At 35.3% G+C, this 23,862-nt stretch overlaps 1 protein-coding gene across 1 annotated transcript; it reads left to right on the top strand.

Moving 5' to 3' along the window:
• The first annotated feature begins 3,403 nt into the window (after positions 1-3,403).
• LOC133299875 (polygalacturonase-like) lies at positions 3,404-8,111 on the top strand. The gene is made up of 4 exons (XM_061499372.1): positions 3,404-3,440; positions 5,493-5,965; positions 7,292-7,759; positions 7,893-8,111. The coding sequence occupies exons 1-4, from the start codon at positions 3,404-3,406 to the stop codon at positions 8,109-8,111; spliced, it is 1,197 nt and encodes a 398-aa protein (XP_061355356.1).
• Positions 8,112-23,862: the final 15,751 nt, after the last annotated feature.

The following is a 23,862-nucleotide window of genomic DNA, read 5'->3' as shown; positions in this document are numbered from 1 at the left end:
AGCTTCACCATGAAGGATTTGGGAGAAGCGGCCTTTATACTTGGTATAAAGATCTATAGAGATAGATCCAAGAGGCTGCTGGGTTTATCTCAATCCACGTATGTTGACAAGATGCTAAAGAGGTTTAGCATGGAAGGGTTGAAAAGGGGTTTTCTTCCCGTCAGTCATGGGGTACATCTTTCAAAGGCTATGTGTTCTAAGTCACAGCCTGAGAAGGATCGCATGAGTGGAATTCCATACGCTTTGACTATTGGATCCATCATGTATGCCATGATATGTACGAGACCAGATGTCTCATATGCTTTGAGCATTACGAGCAGATACCAGTCGGACCCTGGAGAGGGTCACTGGACAGCAGTCAAGACCATCCTTAAATACTTAAGAAGAACTAAGGATGTGTTTCTGGTCTATGGTGGGGTTGATGTTCTAACAGCGAAAGGGTTCACTGATGCCAGCTTTCAGATTGACAAAGATGACTGCAAGTCACAGTCAGGGTTCGTATTCACCTTAAATGGTGGGGCAGTATCTTGGAAGAGTTCCAAGCAGGAGACAACAGCAGATTCAACGACAGAAGCTGAATATATATCTGCTTCAGAAGCAGCTAAGGAGGCTGTGTCGATCAAGAAGTTCATATCTGAACTTAGGGTGGCTCCAAGTGTGGATGAGCCCATATAGTTTCTTTGCGACAACACTGGAGCCATTGCACAGTCAAAGGAACCTAGGTCTCATCAAAGATCTAAGCACGTGCTCCGCAGATATCACCTGATTAGAGAAATCATTGATAAGATGGATGTAAAGATGGATTATATTCCCACAGATGATAACCTAGCCGATTCTCTGACAAAGGCTGTTTCTCAGAGAAAACATGATAGTCGGTATACGACTTAGGTCTGATTGGCTCTAGGCCAAGTGGGAGCTTGTTAGTATATGGATGTCCTAGAGACAATCTTTTAATTAGATTAGAACATATGTGGACCTTTGTATTGTCGCAAATAAATAAAAGCACTATTTATCCTGTTTCATATTTTGTCTCAATATTACTGTTAATATTTTATATGAGTAACTGGATAAACCCCTTGGAATAAAATAGGTATCTCTTGAGTAACTGTGATGAGATCACGATCATGAAGATTCAAGGATACTGGATATTTATTCCTAATTTTATGTTCCTAGTCTAGAGACACTGAGAATGGGGATCAGTTATCTCGGGTAAGACTAGCACGACTTATCTACTTGTATTCGGATGCAAGGTAAAGACATCATGAGCTACAGATATGGAGATGTCTTAGCTAAAGTCGTGGGTGGATCTATAAGGGTATAGCTAGCACTGAACAGACCCACAAAAGAGACTCTATGAGGAAATCTCACAGAGAGTATCATTAGAGTAGTCTCTTTATATTTGGGTATGTCTTTCCTTAGACCAGAAGTTATTACCTAGACTGTGTTCTAGAAGGCATGCTTTGACTGTATACCTCATCTGCCTGAAACATGGAGACTCATAGGTATACTGTTGGGCTTGTCCTGATAGAGCACAGGCTAGGGTGATAAGCTTAAGGAATTCGTCAAATCTCTGTGAGAGATTAGGTTATCTGTAAACCGGAGAAATCAGGATGACATTTACAGGGACTCGAGAATCTATGCATAGTAAAAGAGATCATGAGATGATCTGCCTTTAGAGTCAGTAAATTGAAGATTCCCTATTTCGAATAAAGCTTACCCTAAACCGCAAGGGTTGATACGCTTCCTTACCCTAGGTTTTATGGGAAGGTAACCGAGACGAAAAGAAATACATACGGCAACCAAATATGTGTAATAGGATGATCAAGTCATTAATCTAACTAGCTCTGGGGCAACAAAGCATTGCTAGTGCTCTGTGTTGTCATTAATGGGGTGTGGGCTTGTTGGGCCTGAGCCCATTTATGTCATTGGCTATGTTGGACCTAATGGGTCACACACTAACACCTTAATGTCATGATGATATAGCATTAAAGGTATTGGGCCTAATAATGGTTGTTAGCCCAAGATGAAGTTTGGAAGCCCACCTAAGAGGGAAAGGGCGCATGGTATTGTTAATGGGCTTGGATGGTCCAAGACATTACTAATTAATTTAATTAGTTAAATTAATTATCAAATATTTAAATTTTGAATTTTGAAATTTGAAATTTGAATTTTGAATTTGAATTTTTGAATTCGAATTTGAATTGGCTATGAAAAGTTGTTTCATAACAAAATGATAAGATGAGATCTTGTTGGAACAAATCCCTTGTATCAAGAGAAGATCTATGGAGATCTCCAAGGGCTGATTTGGGGCGCCATTTTGGTGGGAGATGATTGTCATCTTGTCAAACCAACAAGCTCCAATCAGATTTGGTTGTTTAGAGAATCATTGAGCTAGTTGGTTCAAACTTGAATGCAACAGCTCAAATGTATCTGGACCCTTTTTGGGCTGAATAGGGGCGCATGAATTGGTGGTCATATGATGACCATTGGTTCAGAATTTTGACTAGATAAAGATCTAGTCTTATGAGGATTCAAAGGGGAGGTTGTTGGGATTTTGAATGGCAACAACTCCACCTTTGTCTCACTCACTTGTGCGCCTCTTTCATTATAAATAAAGTAAAAATTCTGATTTGATACACTAATTCTCTCCCTCTCTTGTGTGCCTAGTTGGTGTGTTCCTCCTTAAGGTGTTTCAAAAGAACCTAGCCAATTCTTCTATATGCCATTCTCACTCTTGTGAAGTTTTCATGCTGGAGACTTCACTCTTCTAACCACATATACCTAGCCTCCTTCTTCACCTATTGAGCGCATAGCAAGCCTCTCTGTGGTGGTCAATTAGTGGATTTCAAGAAAGCGTTCTTGCATCTTGACGTGGGTGGTGTGGATCAACGTTAGAGGGTTTGAACCCTTCAAACCTAACACTGATCGTCTTGGAGTTTTGAACTCACAAACAAAGGTAACATCACATGCCAAAAAGCATGATTCTTGATTGCATGTGTAATTCCGCATATGAAATATTTTGTTTTTCCCTCTCACATGCTACGGCCTTCAAGGCCATTTTACTTTCATTCTCAAGTCGGATCCCGGCCGCTCTGCAATATGCATCAAAAGGGCCGCAATACTCACCACCATTATCAGATCGGACCACCTTCAATTTCTTGACAGTCTCCCTTTCAACCATTGCATGGAATTCTTTAAAGGATTGGAGTACCTAGTCTTTAGACTTCAACAAATATACCCACACTTTGCGGGAATGGTCATCAATGAATGAAACAAAGTACTGAGCTCTTCCAAGGGATCTTTCCGACATGGAGCAGACATCAGTATGGACGAGGTCAAGAATATACCTGCGTCATCTTGGTTAATCTGGTCTCACAACCCGGTGTTGCTTTCCAGCTAGACAATGCATGCAACTCTCCAACGCTTGGCCTTTCCACCCGGTTAGTAATCCTTTTTTGTTCAGGATCTGGAGCCCTTTCTCGCTCATGTGGCCGAGGAGCTTGTGCCATAGCTCCAAGCTAGGTTCATCTCGAATAGAATTGGCTTCTCCGCCATTGATCTTTCCTTGCATCACGTACAAGGAGCCTTCCTTCTTACCTCGGGCCACGACAAAGTTTCCCTTGGCCAGCTTCCATCTAACACTACCAAAGTAGTTCACTAACCCGACATCGTCAAGTTTGCCTACCGAGATTAGGTTCGAACGCATGTCAGGTACATGCCTCACATCCTTCAACACAAGTCGACATCCGACATCTGTGGTCAGAGTTACATCACCGACACCAACAATCTTTCTCGTCACTTGATTTCCCATCTTCACGACTCCAAAATCACCACCTCGGTAAGAGGAGAAAAAACCTTTGTGTGGAGTAACGTGGAAGGAGGCACCGGAGTCAACAATCCAGGTGCAGTCATCATATGCAACATTCAAATAATTATCCTCACCAAGGAGGAATATCTCGGCATTCGAGTTGGCAGCCACCGCAGTGGTGCTCTTGTCTTCCCTCTTCTTGGGAATAATCTGATCCGGCTTCACAGAGTCGTTCTTCTCATCATTCTGCAGGGTCCAGCAGTCTGGCTTCTTATGGCTTGTCTTTCCACAGTAAAAGCACTTCAACTCATATTTTGGCTTTGACCGACCTCTGGACTTTCCTCTTCTGTCACGATCTCGACCCCGACTTTTGCTTCTACCCCAGGAGTCAGATTTCCCTTTGTTTTCAGCAATGTTAGCCTTAGACGTGCTTGAAACACCTCGTTCTCTTCTCCTGACTTCTTCGCTTAGGAGGATGTTTGTCACGACATCCATCTTCAACTTTCCTTCTGGAGCTGAATTACTCAAAGTCACCACCAGAGTATCCCAGCATTCTGGCAGCGAGCTCAACAGCAGCAAAGCCTGCATCTCATCATCAATTTTCATCTCAGCTTTTGACAGCTGATTCTCAATACCTTTATAGGTGTTGAGGTGTTCAATCATGTTCATGTCGTCCTTGTATTCAAGCTTCACAAGTCGGCGAACCAGGTATGCTTTATTCCTGGGAGTCTTCTTCTGAATCATGGATTCCAGCTTCGTCCACAACTCATACGCGTTCGTGAACTCGGACACGTGCTCAAAGAGGCTTTTATCAATATATTTCCTGATCGTGGCTACCGCCTTTCGACTCAGGATCTCCCACTCCTTATCTGTTTTGCCTGCCGGTCTCTCATCAAGGATAATAGGCTCATGTAAATCTTTGCAGTAGAGATGATCTTCCATCATCGGTCTCCAATAGGTGAAATTATCAGCGGTCAACTTGAACATGTCTCCATCATTGGTTATGCCACTGGTCTCCATCTCGTCTCCCTCAAAACCCGTCGAACTCGGGCTCTGATACCACTGTTGGGAACTCGGTTCCCTCAGATCGGCTCTGGGGCCTCTATGCGGATGTCAATCAATAAGATCCTGATCTCGGATCTCGGCAATACCTCGGCATGAACTTTACCAAGTCGGGCAGCGCAGCGGAAAAACAAAACGAAAACAGGAGAGAGAGAGAAGAAGAACACAACCAGATTTAACGTGGAAAAACCTTCTTCAATGAAGAAGTAAAAACCCACGGGACCTAGTCCAGATCAAAAATTCACTATGAAAATAATGGTTACAAAATAATCAGAATACACCAATGTGGTGGTTAACTCAACCTCTCCAACAATGGTGATAATCAAACTACCCTAGAGATGTTTCACTCAAACTCTATCTAGAGATCTCTCAAATACAAAGCATAAAGCTTTGCTCAAACAATCAAATAATTATCTCTCAAATTTTCTCTCTAATCTCTTAAACTAGCCTCCACCCACAACTAATGAATATACAGAGGAGGTGAGATCTAGGGTTAGGATTTTTAAGAAACCCTTCAATGGGCTTGGGCTTAACATTGAACGACGAAGCCCAACATCACAAATAGAATACTGCCAAGAAAACAACATCAAAGTTTTCCTTTCCATTGGTCTAGTTTCCGCAGGCCTAACAACCAACACTGCTTCGTTATCAGCATCAGAGAATGTGACAAAAGATGTTGCAGATTACCTCTTGGAGAAGTACCTAAGTGGTAAATCAGGTCCTCTAGGAAATGTGTATTTGGATGGCATTGATATTGCTGATGTTTCAGATAGTGAACACCTAAAATGGGATGAACTTGTTAAGCTCATTAATGCATCCACAACAGATAGAAGGATTTACATATCTGCATCACCAGAATGCGTATACCCAGATTACTACCTTGACTCCGCAATCCAAACTGGCCTTGTTGATTACGTTTGGGTTGAGTTCTACTACCAGAACCCTTCTTGCATATACTCAAATGGAGATGCTTCAAAGCTTTTGAGTGCATGGGAAACATGGACCTCACGTGTTCCCAATAGTTTAATATTCCTGGGTCTTGCGGCTAATGATACAATAGCTGGTTATATAGAACCAGATGCACTCAAATCTGAGGTTTTACCAACAGTAAAGGAAGCTTCCAACTATGGTGGAGTTATGATTTGGGACAGGTATCTTGATAAAATTAATAATTATTCTGCTCAGATAAAAGATAGTGTGTGTGATGAGTCTGCATCGACCAGTTTCTATGGTCTTCCTCTGCGGGGATCCATTTGAACGTAGTGTGTTGTAGACACAATAGTTGACGTGCCATTAGGCACTTAATTTATATATGGAATAAAGTAGCTACTTACCAATGTGAGATCTGTAACTGTTTGATTACAAGCATGTAATGGATCTCACTTCAAATAAAAGTTCTATTTTATGAAACCAACTTATGTCTTAACTACGGAATGATGAACACTAATTAAATTTGAAATAGCCTATAAAATCCTTTCAGGGAAAGAAAAAAAAAATTATGATATCCAAGGTTTCCTTGTCATCCTGTTCGGTGTCATCGCCATCATAACCTGCTCCCGTGCGCGCATCATCGATGACCTTAACGGTGAAAAGGACACATATATAGTTCTGTTCTCTTTAATGTGCAGGTCGGCTTCCACTTCGTTTTGCTCCAAAATTCCTAATGATAAACCAAAATCCCCCACACGATTAGTTACAAACGCCTTTTGACAAGCATTTGCCGGTTCTTGGAGGTTAACGACGCGGGTGCTTAAGATTCTATGCTAAAAACTTACAGTTGATATTTCGTCCAACACCACTTGAATTGTTGATAACCACCATTTACTATTGTTAGAGTAAATACCTTTTTGGTCGTCAGCAAATTTTACGATGCACTCCCTAGCAAATAAAAAAGGCTCATTGTAGTCTCTAAAAAACTCAAAATGGACCTATTTAGTTGAAATCGTGGTCTCTCACAAATTCAAAAAAGACCCATATTAGTCCTCAAAAGAACCAAAATGGGTCCATTTTGAATTTGTGAGAGACGACGATTGGCCTTTTAATTTGCTGGGGACTAAAATAGGCATCGTAAAATTTGCTGAGGACCAAAAAGGGTATGTACTCCTACTATTGTTGAGGGAAACCAATTTGGCCACTAAAATACCGAGGATTTATGCTTTGAATGGCAATAGGGAATAATTGCAATTGAGACTATACCTTGCACCCGTGCGAGTATATGTGTAATTTTTTTATTATTTAATTGAAATTGAAACCAACTCCACTACTATATGCCAAAGTCTCCCTTCTTTAAATTAACCATTGTTTCAAATGGCAAGAAACTTGTTCACCTTTATCATTGATGAGACTTTAAATATTACTATCTTGGCTTTGTCACTTGGTACGTACCAACTTAATTTTTACATTAAGATTTGAATTTCAAAGGTTGATTCAATTAAGAAGATTGTAATTAACCATGGCTGCCACGAAACAACCATCAATATTCCTCCTCTTAGCCCTTGTAACGCGAGCTTTAACACTGATGGAATCCATATTGGAAGATCAATTGATGTGAAGGTTCTTAACACAAACATTGGTACTGGAGACGACTGCATCTCATTGGGTGATGGGAGTAAACAAATAACTGTCCAAAATGTGAATTGTGGACCTGGTCATGGTATTAGTGTTGGAAGCCTTGGGAAGTACCCAAATGAAGAACCTGTTGAAGGTTTACTTGTTAAGAATTGCACTTTGACTGACACCGACAATGGTGTTAGGATCAAGACCTGGCCTAACGCCCCTGGAACATCTCCTGTCACTGATATGCATTTTGAAGATATTACTGTTGTTAATGTTAAGAACCCTGTCATCATAGACCAAGAGTACTGTCCATGGAACCAGTGCAACAAGCAGGTATTTCATCCAAAAAATTTATCTTTATCCTTTAATGTTATTATCTTAACTAGTAATCTTCTTGTCTTAATTTGAATGAGGTAATTTAAATGACTCATTTTTGTCTGTTTCTTGTACGCTTTCAATGTCTTAGACTCCATCAAAAGTAAAGATAAGCAGGGTTTCCTTCAAGAACATTAAGGGCACTTCAGGAACTCCAGAAGGGGTGGTTCTTATTTGCAGCAGTGGTAACCCTTGTGAGGGTGTTGAGTTAAGTAATGTTGATCTCACGTTCAATGGAGCCCCAGCAACCGCTAAATGTGCCAATGTCAAGCCCGTAATTACGGGCAAAGCTCCTACTTGTGCAGCTTAGAGTGATCAGATTTTATTTACTTTTCGTTTCTTTTAAGGGTAGACAAACCGTCCCTACAAAGTAATATGTGGACCAGTTGTAGTGTTATACTCATTATCAACCTATTCAATTTAGAGTTATCTAAAGTTACAATTAATTCATCAAGTGAAGGTAATTGATCAACTCTAAAACAATAGTCATTAAGGTTTCCGTACATGATCTATAATATGCAAATTTAACATATATCTCGTCTAAAAAAACATTTTTTCGATCTCACCAATTAAAAAAAATCGAATTATCAATCCGGAGAAGTGGAATCAGAAATTAACTATATAGCTTTATGTAAAAAAATATATAATAATGATTGAGAATACCACACAATGAACAAATAATGAAAACAGTTACAATTTGGACTTGATAAATAAATATTTAAATTAAACTAAATCTAAAAAATTTCTCTAGTCGCTTTTCGATATCAAATCATTTTGAAACTTTCGCTTTATCAAAATAATTTGTTGATAAAATCGAACGACAGAGCTGAAAAAATAAAATGTCAAATTTAAATTCACTTATGTATAAGTTACATTCTAAATTTTAGTCATTGACCCAACTTGCATATAACAACTCATCAAGCTAATAAATTATAGTCGTTATAAGCATATCTAACATGCCACCTTACTCAAAAGCCCATTACACACACTCAAACCCATATATAACATGATCCGTGGATTAGTCCAATATACAGTTGTTATGCTATCCGTAAAGACTTTGTTCGAAATGGTATATATATTATCATATTTGGATAGTGATTTGATGATTAATTATGGTCACAGGTTTATTAGGTATGGATTCTATGCAGGTATGAGACTGTATAGATTATGTTATATTGAAAAATAAATTATGCACGACGATACGTAAAGATAAATTAAAAGAAAAAAGTTAAGTCACTTTGTTACTCGGTGTAACGGTGATACTTTTACGTTAAATCTTCCGCTAAAATAATTAATATTGACAAGTTTTGTAACCATGTGTATGTTAACAAACCGGCTGCAGACGGGGTGTTACATTCACCTAAGCCCCATTTTAACCTTTAATAAAGTCCTCTTGATTTATGCATGCATTTGTTTTTAGTAGTGGAGAAGTAGAACTTGAGCAAGCCTATGGTAGGACAATTTTCTTGAGTAGAATTAGAGTGATACATTTATTTACCCCATACACTTGAGAGATTGATTGAGAGCATCTAAGAGACCATTTTGCATTGTCAGCTATATCATTTGAGATTACCAGGTTCTGTAATTTGAGATAATGGAATTTATGTTTTGACTGGTTGATTTGTTGAAGTTCTGTCATCTATATTCAAGCTCTGTATTCTTGACAATTTTTACAAAGGATAGGTTAATCTTTTAGTCTTTGCTTTTGTTTGTTTTGAATTTTGATTTTGCTCAAGAGTGCAAAAAGATAAGTGTGAAGAAATTTGATAATGGATATTTTATTACACTTATTTACCTCTCTTGATTAGTATTTTAGGATTATTTGTAATGAAAATAATGGTCTTTTGAGTTAAATTAGATTTTTGGTTGTTTATTGGGTTTAATTTATTTTCGTCATTAGTTTCCAATTTTACGTTACTTTAGTATTTTGACCATATCTCACTCCACAAATGTCCGATTGACTCCGTTCTTATTGCGTTTTAAAGATAATTCAAAGGGATACAAATGTTATGAAGACATGAAAGCCCATTTCAAACAAAAAGATGGTCAAAATTAGAGCCCAAGTCATAAACGAGATGCTGGAATTTTATTGATTTAAATTTGTAATTAGAACCCAATACTATTGATAAGCAAAATGAAGAAAAATCAGAAGAAGTGGAAAAATTGCAGGATGAAGAACAGGTACCCTACTTGCAAGAAAGAACACTTGAACCTCTGCCGAGAACGGAACAAGAAAAACAAGTCAAAAGACCATCTGCAGAGCAACCACCTGAGCTAGAATTGAAGCCACTTCCCTAACATCTGAAATACGTATACTTGGGGAAGAGGCTTCAATTATTTTTTAACTTTCTATTCCATTATTTTTTTCCTCTTTTCTCTTTTCATCATTGATTCACCCTTGTATGGTTACCATACTCCTAAAAAGCCTTCTCTGCCTCTGCCTTTTATTTGTGTATTTGATTGTGCCTCACTTAATTTGTTTTTTGAAATTAATATTTAGTGTCTTGTAAATGAAATTTGAGGTAGAAATTATGTGGAATAAATATTTCTAGACAAAAATCATGAAATTTTAAGCAAAAATTATGAAAAACCATTGGATTTTTATACTGGGTCGAAACTAGAGTGACCTGACTGAAGATGTTGGACTTGTAACGCTTTTGTTGTTGTGTTACTGTGCACCTTTTATTGTTGTTTGCGTGAATCGTGGTTATTCATGTGGTATTAGCTTGAGAAATCCAAGTGATATTACTGTTTTCAATATTTGTGAATATTGGACCTGTTAGGACATTAGTTTGGAAAGCTGAACAACAAGCAATTATGGAGAACATTGGGCTGGGGGAGGTGAATCTATACGAAAAATGGAAAAGATCCAATCGACTCTATGCGATGTTAATTAAGGCTAAGATATCACTTGCTATTATCAGGTTCAATGGAGAAGTATGATAATGTGAGAGTGATCCCGAAGTCTATTAATGAACAATTTGAGACTTCAGAGAAGGCATTAGCTAGTACCTTAATAAAGAAATTTTCTTCCATAAAGCACACTACTCTGAGGGGTGTGCGTGAGCACATCATGCAGATGAGGGACATTGAGGCTCAGTTGAAAACTTTGGAGGTGGATATGTCTAACTCTTTTCTTGTTCACTTTATTCTGAATACTCTCCCAGCACCATACAGTCCCTTTAAAAACTCTTACACCACACATAAAGGCAAATGATCTATCAATAAACTCCTGACCATGTGTGTTCAGGAAGAGGGGAGGCTGCAGTTGGAACTATAAAGAAAGAATGGCTAAGAACACCACAAGAGGGGGATGAATTGTGGTTAACTTCTTTTCCAATAAACTTTATTTTTAAAACCCCTTTAACAAGAAACTTCAAGAAAATATGGTAGAACAGAAATCAAACCCTACTATAATAACCCTAACATGAGAAATAAATAATTGAGAATTATTTGGAGATAATAATGGTAAAATTAAATTAAGAATATAATTTTATGAATTTAGACCCTTCATGGGAAAAGCGTGAATAGTAAATTTTATCAGGTAAAATGTTATTGTGCAATTTTACAGAAAAACTCAAAAATGAGATTAATATTTTAAAAATTAAATATATGCCAAACAAGTCATTTAGAACCAAGAAAATAATTATGATAATTATTTGGGGTCAAATTATAATTTTGTAAAGTTTAGGGACAAAAATTACAATTATACCAAAATTGACCTAAACTCAATTATGGTACCACAATATAATTAACTATAGGATTTACTGATATGAAAATAAAATTATTAGGATGAGATTAAGTAGGGAAGATTAGGTTGTTAGTTGGTTAAATATAGGGATTAACTAGCAAAATTAGTGGTATTTGTGGTCAAAGTCAACAAAGCCCACTTATGTGACTTAGACTCACTTTCTCCTCACTTTTTAACTATATTCTCTCTCCTCTCTTTAGCCCCAATAGCGACCCCTCCCTCCCCTTCTCCAATTTATTTTCCTTTCTATACAACCCTCATTAAGAAATCTTGAAATTATAAAAGGATAATAAGTGTGATTACTAGTTTACACTAGCTTTGGAATAAGTAAGCTTTGATGTTAATTTTGTTGAGTAAATGAATAAATTGACATGATAAAAATTGTGATGATACAATTCATGTCAAGTAAGGTAAATTGGACCTAAATGAGATTATTGATATAGTCAAGGGGTCAAAATATAAATATGTGAAAGTATAGGGACTAATTTGTAAATAAGCAAAATAATGACTTAAGCTTAATTTTGAGTGTGTAATTAAATACTCTATAGAATTTTGATGACTAGAAGTGGTCTTGGATTGATCTAATTATGTTTAGATTAATTTATAAAATCAAGTCAAAGCTTGAAAAATTAAAAGTCAAAGATATGCTAAATTACATGGAAAATTTGATAAATGGACACTATGAGTGTGGTTTGTACTAAATTAAAGATATGTAAGTCTATTAAAACATATCGAAAATTCAGAGCAATCTAATTAAGATTGTATTTTTTGTGAATGAAATAGTGAGGGCTGTTCAGGGTGTAAAAGATTTATGTTTACGTTTTTGTCCAAATTGGAAAGGGCATATCTCACTTGTTTCTTAATGAAATGCAATGTGTGAGGCAATTATGTTAAAAATAAATAAAAAGGAAAAGTTAAGTCACATAGTTGATGGTAAGCTACAAAGATACTTTTATTAAGTCTTCCATGTATTTAATTTAATAAGTAGCGCTTTTAGTTAACACAACGGCGGCCGACGGGGTGTTACAAACGACAACATGGAAAACGAAAATGGAGAACAATGGTGTGGTTGCTCGTGAGGGGACTCGTGGGGATGAGAGAAAGATATGAGTGTTGTTGCAGAAAAAGCTCCCTTCTGTCTTCATTTGATCCTATATTTATAGTGCCGAGACAATGGCAGCTTTGTGATTTCTTCAATTCGTTCCTTTCACAGTTGGATTAAGGGAAGTTTCTTCTTCTTTGATTAGATGGCCTTGAAATGTTGAGTTGTCCTTGTTTCGTATCTCTTATAACAAATTCTAAACATGTCATAATTATTCCCCTCACCTTTTGTGCCTTGATGTCATGATTGAAAAGGTAGTGGGTGTCTTTTTGTGATACCTTGCAAAAAGTAAAAAGTAAGGGTGAGTGGAATTAAAAAGTAACTAAGAGTATAACTCACCTTTTCTTACTTTTCTCTCTCTTTCCTCATTTTTTCACATTCACACTCTTTATTTTCTAAAAGTAGAATTTATTGCATTTACACTAATATTTACTATATTATTTAAATTGGGAATGAAAACAACAACATTTCAGCCGCCGGAATGCTATATATAAGGTTGTAACGTAGTCCCATTGTAACGCTCAGAATGACTGTCCACAAACTAACACGAGACTTTTCAGCGTGCTTTGTTTCACTCAGACACTTCCAACCCATCCCATAATTGCTCCAAGTTAAATACGCTTAACTATGGAGTTCTTCCATTCTGGGCTACCAAAAAGTAGATGCATCTTGTTAGTATAGGTGGTACCAATTAATTCTCATAAGCTATCCCCAACTTAGTCTCATATCTGCACAGTCTCTAGAATCTGTCTCTTTGGGGTGTTGATTTTATTCATTCATGTATCCCCTCGGCTGCAAGATTTGACATGAGCCGTTCATTGTTCGTGCCTCTTTTGTACCGGCAATTACTCCCTGCCCTGGCCAGCCCTTGGGATGTTACATGCTTACCAGCTTCCACCTGCTTCATCCTTGAACCACATCGTACAGAGAGAGAGGCCTTGCTCTGATACCATAAAATGTAAGCACAACATATTTTATTACAAAATTTGCAGAAGCTACACTCTTTGATTCTCAATTAATTTTATGAAAGGTCAATAAAAATTTTCTTCTTTCCTTTTGTATTGCAATCGCACAACTAATTCCATGTTAATACATTACTCTTTACAATATTTACTATTTACCTCTTACATTCAATTATGTGAGGTTCAATGCTATCATTATCCTTAATTATCCATAAGACAATTTACAAAAAATATACCATCATACTTGGCTCATACAATTCGTACATGGGTACAACCATATTACCTTGCCATCTATTGCATAGGCTCTAATAAAATATGAAATAAAATTAAGAAAAACTAATAAAATATAATCAGTTTATGTTTCTTTAAAAGAATAAAATAAACAATCACTCGCACAGGATATTCGTATGCAGTTTCACGAAATCCTCTTTGTGAAAATCATAATAAAGTAGGTAGGTATATTATTGTTATTGTGGATGATGATGATTATTTTGTTAATGTGTTAAATGTAAAATACAAATATGTAATATCTTAAAATCTAATTACTTTTTATCAAGTTAGAGTATTTTTTTTTTTTAAATGACATTTTTTGTTTGATTTTCTTATTAGTAGCCTGAGTAAGTTTATATTGTTGCGACATCATTCTTGAAGAATTCACGAAATCCATTAAATATATAAGAATTCTCATGGCACAATTGTCTAATTTTCATTTAAAATATTCCCTCACGTCCTTTTGGTTTATTTGGTTGATAATAAATACGAGAGATTTAGATGTTATAAGTTCAAACAATGATACACATTTTACTATTCATATTCTAAAATTATTGTGAGCATACAAAACTAAAATATTCCCTATTATCAAATGATGATAGTTCAGTTGGCGCTTGAGAGCTAAGCAGGTGGGGTGAGAACATGTGTTCGATATTTCCCAGTACTATCTTTGAGAGGGTCTAATGCCTTAATTCTGGACCCGTCCTGAGCAAGTTTACCTCCCGTTGAGGATACCCGTCGTTTATCCAAAAAAAAAAAATTCCTATTATCTTGCTGCGAACTCAAATTTTCTTTTATGGATTGACTAATTAAGTTAATTGCTGATATATTAATATTAAACAACCTTTTGTTCTAAAGTACATCAATATAATTGTTTAGACAAATTCACGTCCTTAAGAAACTAGCAAATAATACTCGTCTCTCTTAATTGTAATTTTTGTTTCACCATAATGTTGGGCTTTCGTCCTTAATGCTAACTGTTAGCACTAAATTGTATATATATTTATTGTATTATTTTATGTTATTTAAAATTTCTTTGGATTGACAATTACAGAAAATTGGGCCAAAAGAGGATTAAAATGGCCCAAGTATAAAGGAAAGGTAAAAATAGAAGGAGAAGTAGTGATTGGCATGTATTCTAAGACATTTAATTCTATTTTTACTTTCAGCTCAAAGAATTACAGCAGCCACGTGGATCAAATATTTTGGAAGAGGGAACAATTCAAAACCATTGGATGACAAGAAGATAGACGACTATTAGCTTTTAGAATTTTTTTAGTTTTTAGTTCCTTTTGTGGGTTGTATAGAATAGACCAGGGATCAGATTTTTAGATCCAGACATTTTAATCTTCGTTGTTCGTTATTTTTTTAAGAAGACTCTGTGCGTGTTCTTCACTTCTTGAGCTCTTCAAGATTCATAATTTCAAGCACTGACAACGCTGAGGAAGAAATGATCGAGGAAGTGCATGCAAGTGAAATTTGAAGATCCTAGCTCTAGTTCACTTCACTTCTTAATGCATGTTTTCTTTGGCAAAAAAATTAATTTATTGTTTTTTTAATAAAAAAATTACGAATAAGTAGTCGTTTTGAAATTAATAACGAAAATATAGCAGTTAAACACGCCCCATAGGGGCGTGACCGATTGGAGAGAGACACGCCCAATGTTGGGCGTGACCAAGGAGAGAGACACGCCCAATTTCGGGCGTGTTTCACCAGGTGCTGCCACGTGGCACAAAAGCCAACAGTTTGACCGTAAAACTTTGGAAGTTCATAACTTTTGACTCAGGTATCCGAATTAGGTAATTTTTTTTGAATTCACATAACTTTTCTAGATCTACGTAATGACACCTCATTTGGCATATTTTGTCTCTCACAAAAAAAATTGAATTTACAATAATGGTATATAAGAACGTTTAAACAAAAATTAATGGACAGAAAACCACTGTTATGATTAGAAACATTCATAATAAAGATCTTTATAATTATGGTAAGTTATGATAAGGTTAATTATGTATGTTATTGAGATACATATTAAAATTTTGAATGAAGAATTTTATGAAATTTATAATTAATAAAAGTTAACATCTGTCGGTGACAGAATATCGAATATTTTATATTAAAAAGTTAAGTGAGTGCTTTTCGTTTTATTTTGATTTTTAAGTTTTTGTTCATGATTATAAAAATGTTAGATTATTTTTAGTAATAATTATAAGGTAACAATGTCATGTCATTTTTAATAATTATGGTATCATTGTTGTAAATTCAAATTTTTTTTGTGAGACAAAATAGGTCAAATTAGGTGTCATTACGTAGATCTCGAAAAGTTATGTGGAATCAAAAAAAAATTACCTAATTCGGATACCCGAGTCAAAAGTTATGGACTTCCAAAGTTTTACGGTCAAATTATTGACTTTTGTGACACGTTGCAGCACCTGGTGAAACACGCCCAACATTGGGCGTGTCTCTCTCCTCGGTCACGCCCAACATTGGGCGTGTCTCTTTCCTCGGTCACGCCCAACAATGGGCGTGTCTCTCTCCAACTTGGTCACGCCCCATGCGGGCGTGAGTCACGCTTAGGTCACGCCCAACATTGGGCGTGTCTCTCTCCAATTGGTCACGCCCCTATGGGGCGTGTTTGACTGCTATATTTTCGTAATTAATTTCAAAACGATTACTTATTCGTAATTTTTTATTAAAAAAGCAATAAATTAATTTTTTTGCCTGTTTTCTTTTTCTTTAATATTTGATTTGTTGTTTCTGAATATGAGTCTCTAGTTCTTTTCTTTTTCTAGGTTTGTCAAAATGATTGGATGAAATTTTTGATGTGCATTGTTATTGTTTCTTTTATTTTATTCGTTTGATACTTTTATTTTTCAACTCAAGAATTCCATGGGGATGGGTTTTGAGTATTTCAATAAAAAGAAATTGGAAAATGGACTTTTGTTAAGTGTTAAATGAACCCTTTTGATTAGGAATAATCAAAGGTGATCTCTGATATAAATTTCTATAAAGATTCAAGCAGCTTTGGGAAAAGTTTTTCTTGAACCTTATTGTTGAATCTGGAAAGTTTCAGCTAAACTTGCCGTAGTAACTCAGAAACTAAGATAAACATGCCATAGCAATGTACGAATTTGCAGTAATGCAAATAATTTTGTTACCCATGAATTGAGATATACCCAGAAGCCTTTAATCTTGATAAATCAACTCTTTACTTTTTAGATCAGTTTTTAATGCATGATAAAAATTATACAAAAATTTCTTATTCTAAAACCAATTAAATCTCAATTCAAGAATCTTTAATTCAGAAAATACAAAGAAAATACTTCAACCTGTTCCCTGAGAACGATAACTCTTTCTTGTGAAAATTACTACCCAACAAAATGGCGCCGTTGCCGGGGAACGGTGTTTGATTTAGTTTCTTTTTGAAAATTTTGTCTTTTAGTTCTTGAATTTGTTTTCTTTCATTTTCATTATTAATTTTTCTTGAACTTACATTTTCTTTATAGATTTTGCAGATGAATAATTCTTGACTGTGAAAACAGCATTGATACACTTAGCATTCTGCCAAATCTGAAAAACAAAAAAAAAGTGTAGTTAATTAGTTAGTTAGTGTACTTGTGGCTGTTGTAGCTTAGGTTAGTTTAGTGTGTGTAACTATTGATATGTTTAGTTTTAAATTTCTGAGTAGTTTTCAACTTGTTGTAGTATAGATGCTACGTAGGAGTCTCATATTTTATTTTATTTTTTACTGTCATGTGTCAATGCTGTCTTCGAAAAGAAAAAAAAAACAATGGAAATTTGTTCTGTGAAATAAGAAAGAAAGAGTTGAGTGAAGAGTTAAAGTGGCTCTGTTGTGTTGAGTGAGCACTGTGAGAGTGTGCAAATCACTAAGTTTGGGGTAAGTGTAAGCTACCTATGCTAAGCACAATTCAGTTTCTTGGCCCATTTAGTTGCACATAACTTGATATAAAAATTTATGTGCACTGAGTGTTTACTTTTGCAAAAGGAGTATAAAAAGAGAGGGGAGTGTCTTGGATTCAAGTTTTTCGTGGCTCTCATCAAACACTGTTTGGTCCATTTTAATTCTATGACCCAATGTTGTAAATTTAGAGATATATTGAATTGGGTAAAAATTAAAATGTCGAAAGTGTTATACAATAAAAATTTAACCCAAGGAAATAAGGTTAGGAGAGTGTGTGGTTGGCTTTTCCAAATTAGATTGGGCCCAATAAAAAAATTAAATAAAAATCAAATTTGCATAAGGATAAATGGGCCACGTGTGTGTTAATATTTGAGCCCATTTATATTTAACCCAACGCTTTCCTACCCACGTGATTTCTAAATCTGACAATGATCAGAAGTTTATCTTCCTCTATCTATTACCTTTCTTCCTACCCAATAACCTTTGTACATCTCAGTTTGTTGGTCCAGATGTAAAAATTTCTTGATCAGAGGGGTGTTCCTTTTATTGCAGAACCATTTTTAATGGTGGTGTTTAACCATTAAATGCATCTGAACTAATATTCAATAGCTTGTGCATATAGCTGCACTGTTTGACAAGACAACACACTGATCATTTAGGCTTTACAATTAGAAAATAAAATAAATAAAAAGGGTGTTTTTATCTTTCTTTCTCACCATCCCTAACATATATTTTTTTTCTCTCTCTCCTCACACCCATTCTGCTAAGTTCACTCCCTATTGAGATCCAATGTACTCCAACCTTACCATACCATCTTTATTTTCCCTTCCACAATTCAGAGAAATTCTTCCTCTTCGTCAATCTCTTCATTCCTCTTTTATTTTTATTTTTATTATTATTATTTTTTTCTCTACACAGAGCACCGTCGAGCACGCCAAGCAGGAGTTGAAGCATCCTAATTAGAAGCCAGACTTCCACCATCACTCATCCTCGCTACAGAAAAATTCCACCTTCGAACAGCTCGTCAGAGATTCTAAACCAAAAATTCTCAGCCTTGTTTTCTTCGCCTTGTAAGCAGTCAAGGAAGGGAATAAAGGTTTGGTATTTCCAAAACCCTAACACTCTCTTGCTTTGGATTGTTTCACTGATCTCCTATTCTTTTTCTACAATTATTATTATTATTATTAAAAAAAATATATAAATATATACATATATATATATATATATATATATATATGAAAAATCGATCTTGGAAATTTCTTTACTGTTTAGTTATAAATATTATCCTGACTGTTGGATTGTGACTCCAAAATTTGATTACATGAGCAAGGAGATGTCATATTTTAATTTACCTATGTTCTTCGGTTGATGAATATGTTATACACAGAATTGCATGTTAAGTTTAATGAGGAACCTGAATAACCTTTGATACTCTGTGAATATATTAATGACCAGCTATGGATTTCATTGAGTGATACAGTTCTCATAGACTTGTTATTGCTGTCATGAATGAAATAATATATGGTACATGAGCTACTCTTGTAATTGCCCAATTACTTTTATGAAACCTATATTGATTATAAAATTTGTGGGTATTAATTTAATTGCATTGTTTATTTATATTTATTGCTGAGTCCTTTTGATATTTCTGAGTTATATTTATTTATTAACAGACCACTTTTCTTTCAATTTGCTCACTGATTCATATTGTAGTACAATGGCACCTAACAAAAATAAGAAAATTAAACATGGTGCTGTAAAAGGAAAGGCAAGTCAGATACCAACAAGAAGTACAACAGCAGCCCAATCTCTTATTGGTACCCAGGTTCTTAATTATTTATTTATTTATTTATTTATTTTATTTTTTTCAATTTATTATTTTTATATATATTTATGTTCTGCTGTGAGGACCCAGCTTGATTTTAAGTTTAGGGTGATTATATGTTGTTACCAACAATTTGCTGATTATTTGCTGATTGGTCCATAAAAATGATAAAAATTTCAAGATTTCTGAATGCTTGATTAGCTTAGTGGTAACTTGGAAATGATTTATAACCTGATGTGTTTAACATTATCATTGCTTAAGTATAATCAGATTTGATTAAATTAATTCCTAATCAATTAGGGATCTAACTTAGTTGATCAGTATTTATATAAGCTTAAAATCAATTTACATGGCATAAAAATTTTTGTGATCCCTGATTTGCTGATTCACTGATAAACCACTGGATTAACAACCCATGTGAGGTATTTGAACCTAAACACTCTATTCATTTGTGAGTGATCATTGTGTATTGGTGTTTTGAATACTGCACTCTGTTGGATGACTAATATGCTATTTCTGTATGATTGGGGCATTGTTTCTGAATGTATAACCTAGAGCCAAAAGCCTCACCATTTAATTATATCCCTTGGTCCCTATATTTGAGCCTGAAACCTTTCTTTTCTGATCATGTACCCTGATATTATAAGCCAAATTCCATGTCCACCCTATATGGCTAACTTAGTGTTTGGCTAATTCTCATTAGCTTAGAAATATAGTAAGCTAAGTAAGGCAAAGGGAAAGTGGTTGTGTAAAAAAAAAGAGGGGAAAGAAAAAGAAAAGAGGATCAGGAGGTAAAAAATTTCGAAGAAAAAGGGGAACAAGTGATGTTATAAAAGGAGTTCTCTTTAAAAAAAAAAAATCTCTGATCTTGTAAAAATGGGGGGAAAGAGGCAAAAGTAAAAATTGTGAAGGTGATCAATAAAAAAAAGGGAGGAGAGAGTCAGTAATTTCTCTTTGTCTTGTTTAGGCAAAAATCAGAAAAAGATAATGAGGATTAGTTAGACACTAACAGGTTAGCTTAATTAGCCAAGTGACCAGAAAAACAAAAAATCCTAGCCTAGCCTCATTACAAGCCTTAAAGACCCTTTGATGGAGGTAGCATATTGGACTTCAAGTTTCTAAATGGTAGTGTAGGTTGGAAGCATTCATGCATGATGATAATGAGTGAACTTCCTTATAAAAAAGAAAAAGAAAAAAGAAAGAGTGATTAATTGAATATGTCTGGAAAGGAATTCAGAGAAATGTCAATGGAATCAGTTTAAGTTAAGGGTTGCAACTGTTTTAATGTGCATGAATTTTTGATTAAATGCTTCTGAAATTGTTGATTGACTAGAGTTGGATGATTAATTTGATGTAAGAATTGGTTAACATTAAACCTGGTCAATACTTTAAGAAGTGTGATGTTTTGCATAGATGGTTGATAAATTTAACTGAGTTATTAAAATTAAATGTGTTGTTATGTGACTGTGTATTTTGAGCTAACAAACTAATTTCTGAGTGAAGTTTGTTTGATTGCTTGAGGGCAAGAAATTACCTAAGTTTGGGGTATTTTTGTTAGCACTAAATTATATATACATTTATTGTATTTTTTATGTTATTTTAAATTTCTTTGGGTTGACAATTACAGGAAATTGGGCCAAAAGAGGATTAAAATGGCCCAAGTAAAAAGGGAAGGTAAAAATAGAAGGAGAAATAGTGATTGGCATGTATTCTAACACATTTTATTCTATTTTTACTTTCAGCTCAAAGAATTACAACAGCCACGTGGATCAAATATTTTGGAAGAAGGAACAATTCAGAACCATTGGATGACAAGAACATAGACAGCTATTAGCTTTTAGAATTTTTTTAGTTTTTAGCTCTTTTTGTGGGTTGTTCGTTATTTTTTTAAGAAGACTCTGTGCGTGTTCTTCACTTCTTAAGCTCTTCAAGATTCATAATTTCAAGCACTGACAACGCTGAGGAAGAAAGGATCGAGGAAGTGCATGCAAGTGAAATTTGAAGATCCTAGCTCTAGTTTAGGATACGGTACTCTGTTTGAACGATTTACTCTGATTTTAATTCTTAATGCATGTTTTCTTTTTCTTTAATATTTGATTTGTTGTTGTTTCTGAATATAAGTCTCTAGTTCTTTTCTTTTTCTGGGTTTGTCAAAATGATTGGATGAAATTTTTGATGTGCATTGTTACTGTTTCGTTTATTTTATTCGTTTGATACTTTTGTTTTTCAACTCGAGAAGTCCATGGTAATGGGTTTTGAGTATTTCAACAAAAAGAAATTGGAAAATGGACTTTTGTTAAGTGTTAAATGAACCCTTTTGATTAGGAATAATCAAAGGTGATTTCGGATATAAATTTCTATAAAGATTCAATAAGCTTTGGGGAAAGTTTTTCTTGAACCTTATTGTTGAATCTGAAAAGTTTCAACTAAACTTGTTGTAGTAACTCAGAAAATGAGATAAACATGCCATAACAATGTACAAATTTGCAGTAATGCAAATAATTCTGTTACCCATGAATTGAGATATACCCAGAAGCCTTTAATCTTGATAAATCAATTCTTTACTTTTTAGATCAGTTTGTAATGCATGATAAAAACTATATAAAAATTTCTTGTTCTAAAACTAATTAAATTTCAATTCAAGAATCTTTAATTCAGAAAAATACAAAGAAAATACTTCAACTTGTTCCCTGAGAACGATAACTCTTTCTTGTGAAAATTACTACCCAACACTAACCCAAAGCCCATTGAGGGGTTTAAGAAACCCTAAACCTTCTTCATTCTCCTATATAAACATTAGTTGTGGGTTGGAAGTAAGGTTGGCTTGAGTGACATTTTGAGAGATAATTTTGAAAGCATCTCTAGGAGAAGCTTGAGTGTTCGATCTCCTTAGGGAAGTTTGAGAGAAAACCACCATTGTATGTGAGGTTTGAGTGTACCACCATTATTGGTGAAGCTTGAATCTTGCAACCCATTATTTTCGTAGTGAAAGTTTGATTCTACACTAGTGTCCTGTGAGTTTTTACTTCTTCAGATTGGAGAAGGCTTTTCCACGTTAAAATATGCTTGTATTCATCTTTCTATCTCTCGCCTTCCCATTTTCTACTTCTGCTGCGCATAGGCCGACCTGGTGATTCAGACCGACCTCGGATTATAAGTGCCGAACTCCGAGCTTGACGTTTGACTTTCGCAAAGGATTCTTAGCCTGGATTGAGGGACCGAGTTCGTCTTGAGTTCGAAGGGTTCTGAAGGAGACAAGACAGAGACCAGTGGCGTAGCTTATGACGGTGACAAGTTCAAGCTGACTGCAGACAACTTTACTTATTGGAGACTGATGATGGAAGACCATCTCTATTACAAAGACTTGTATGATCCCATCGTCCTTGATGAGAGGCCTGAAGGCAAAACTGATAAGGAGTGGGAGATCCTGAGTCGTAAGGTTGTGGCCACGAGCAGGAAAGACATTAATAGAAGCCTCTTTGAGTACGTGTCCGACTTCACGAACGCGTACGAGTTATGGACAAAGCTGGAGTCAATGATTCAGAAGAAGACTCCTAGGAACAAAGCACACCTGGTTCGCCAAATTATGAAGCTTGAATACAAGGAAGCTATATTAATCTTTATTTAGTTGACTTAACCATGTCAAGTTGGTATATAACGAATTGAGTGTGAATAGATAAGTGTACCTGATCATAATATGTGTGTTGTGTTTGAGCATCTCTCGAGTAGACTTGATAATAATCAGGTTATGATGCTTCTACGTGTATTCTGGTGGAATAAAAGAGATTGTGCACCTATAAGGTACTTTGACATTCAAGTTAGTATGTGCCATAATGTAAGAACATGCACCGTTAATTAAGGAAGTTAATTAATCAATTATGTGAAATTAGGAAATGATTCCATAATTGACCCTAATAATTATGAGAAGGCTTAGATAATTATGATAAGTGATTAATAATGCTGAAAGTCATTTTTCTGACGAAAAGTGCAGATACCGGTTCTGCTACTCGGTATAAATGCGTACCGATGAAGTATTCTGGAAAATTATAAAAAGTGTGTATATGTCACTAGAATAACATATAGGACTTGTAAAACAAGTTTCAAGTTAAAATAATGAGAACTAGTGCCAGAACTGATACTGACTATGGAAAAGCGCGTACAGGAAAGGTGCTGCAAAAAATAATATAAAAATATGATGTAGAAAAATGAGTAGGTTCAGATTCAAAAGT

The sequence above is a fragment of the Gastrolobium bilobum genome, unplaced genomic scaffold (genome assembly GCF_033153095.1).
Source record: "Gastrolobium bilobum isolate Gb01-03AN ecotype WA unplaced genomic scaffold, APGP_CSIRO_Gbil_v1 utg27539, whole genome shotgun sequence".
Lineage (NCBI taxonomy): Eukaryota > Viridiplantae > Streptophyta > Magnoliopsida > Fabales > Fabaceae > Gastrolobium > Gastrolobium bilobum.
This window is presented reverse-complemented; position numbering and strand designations above follow the sequence as displayed.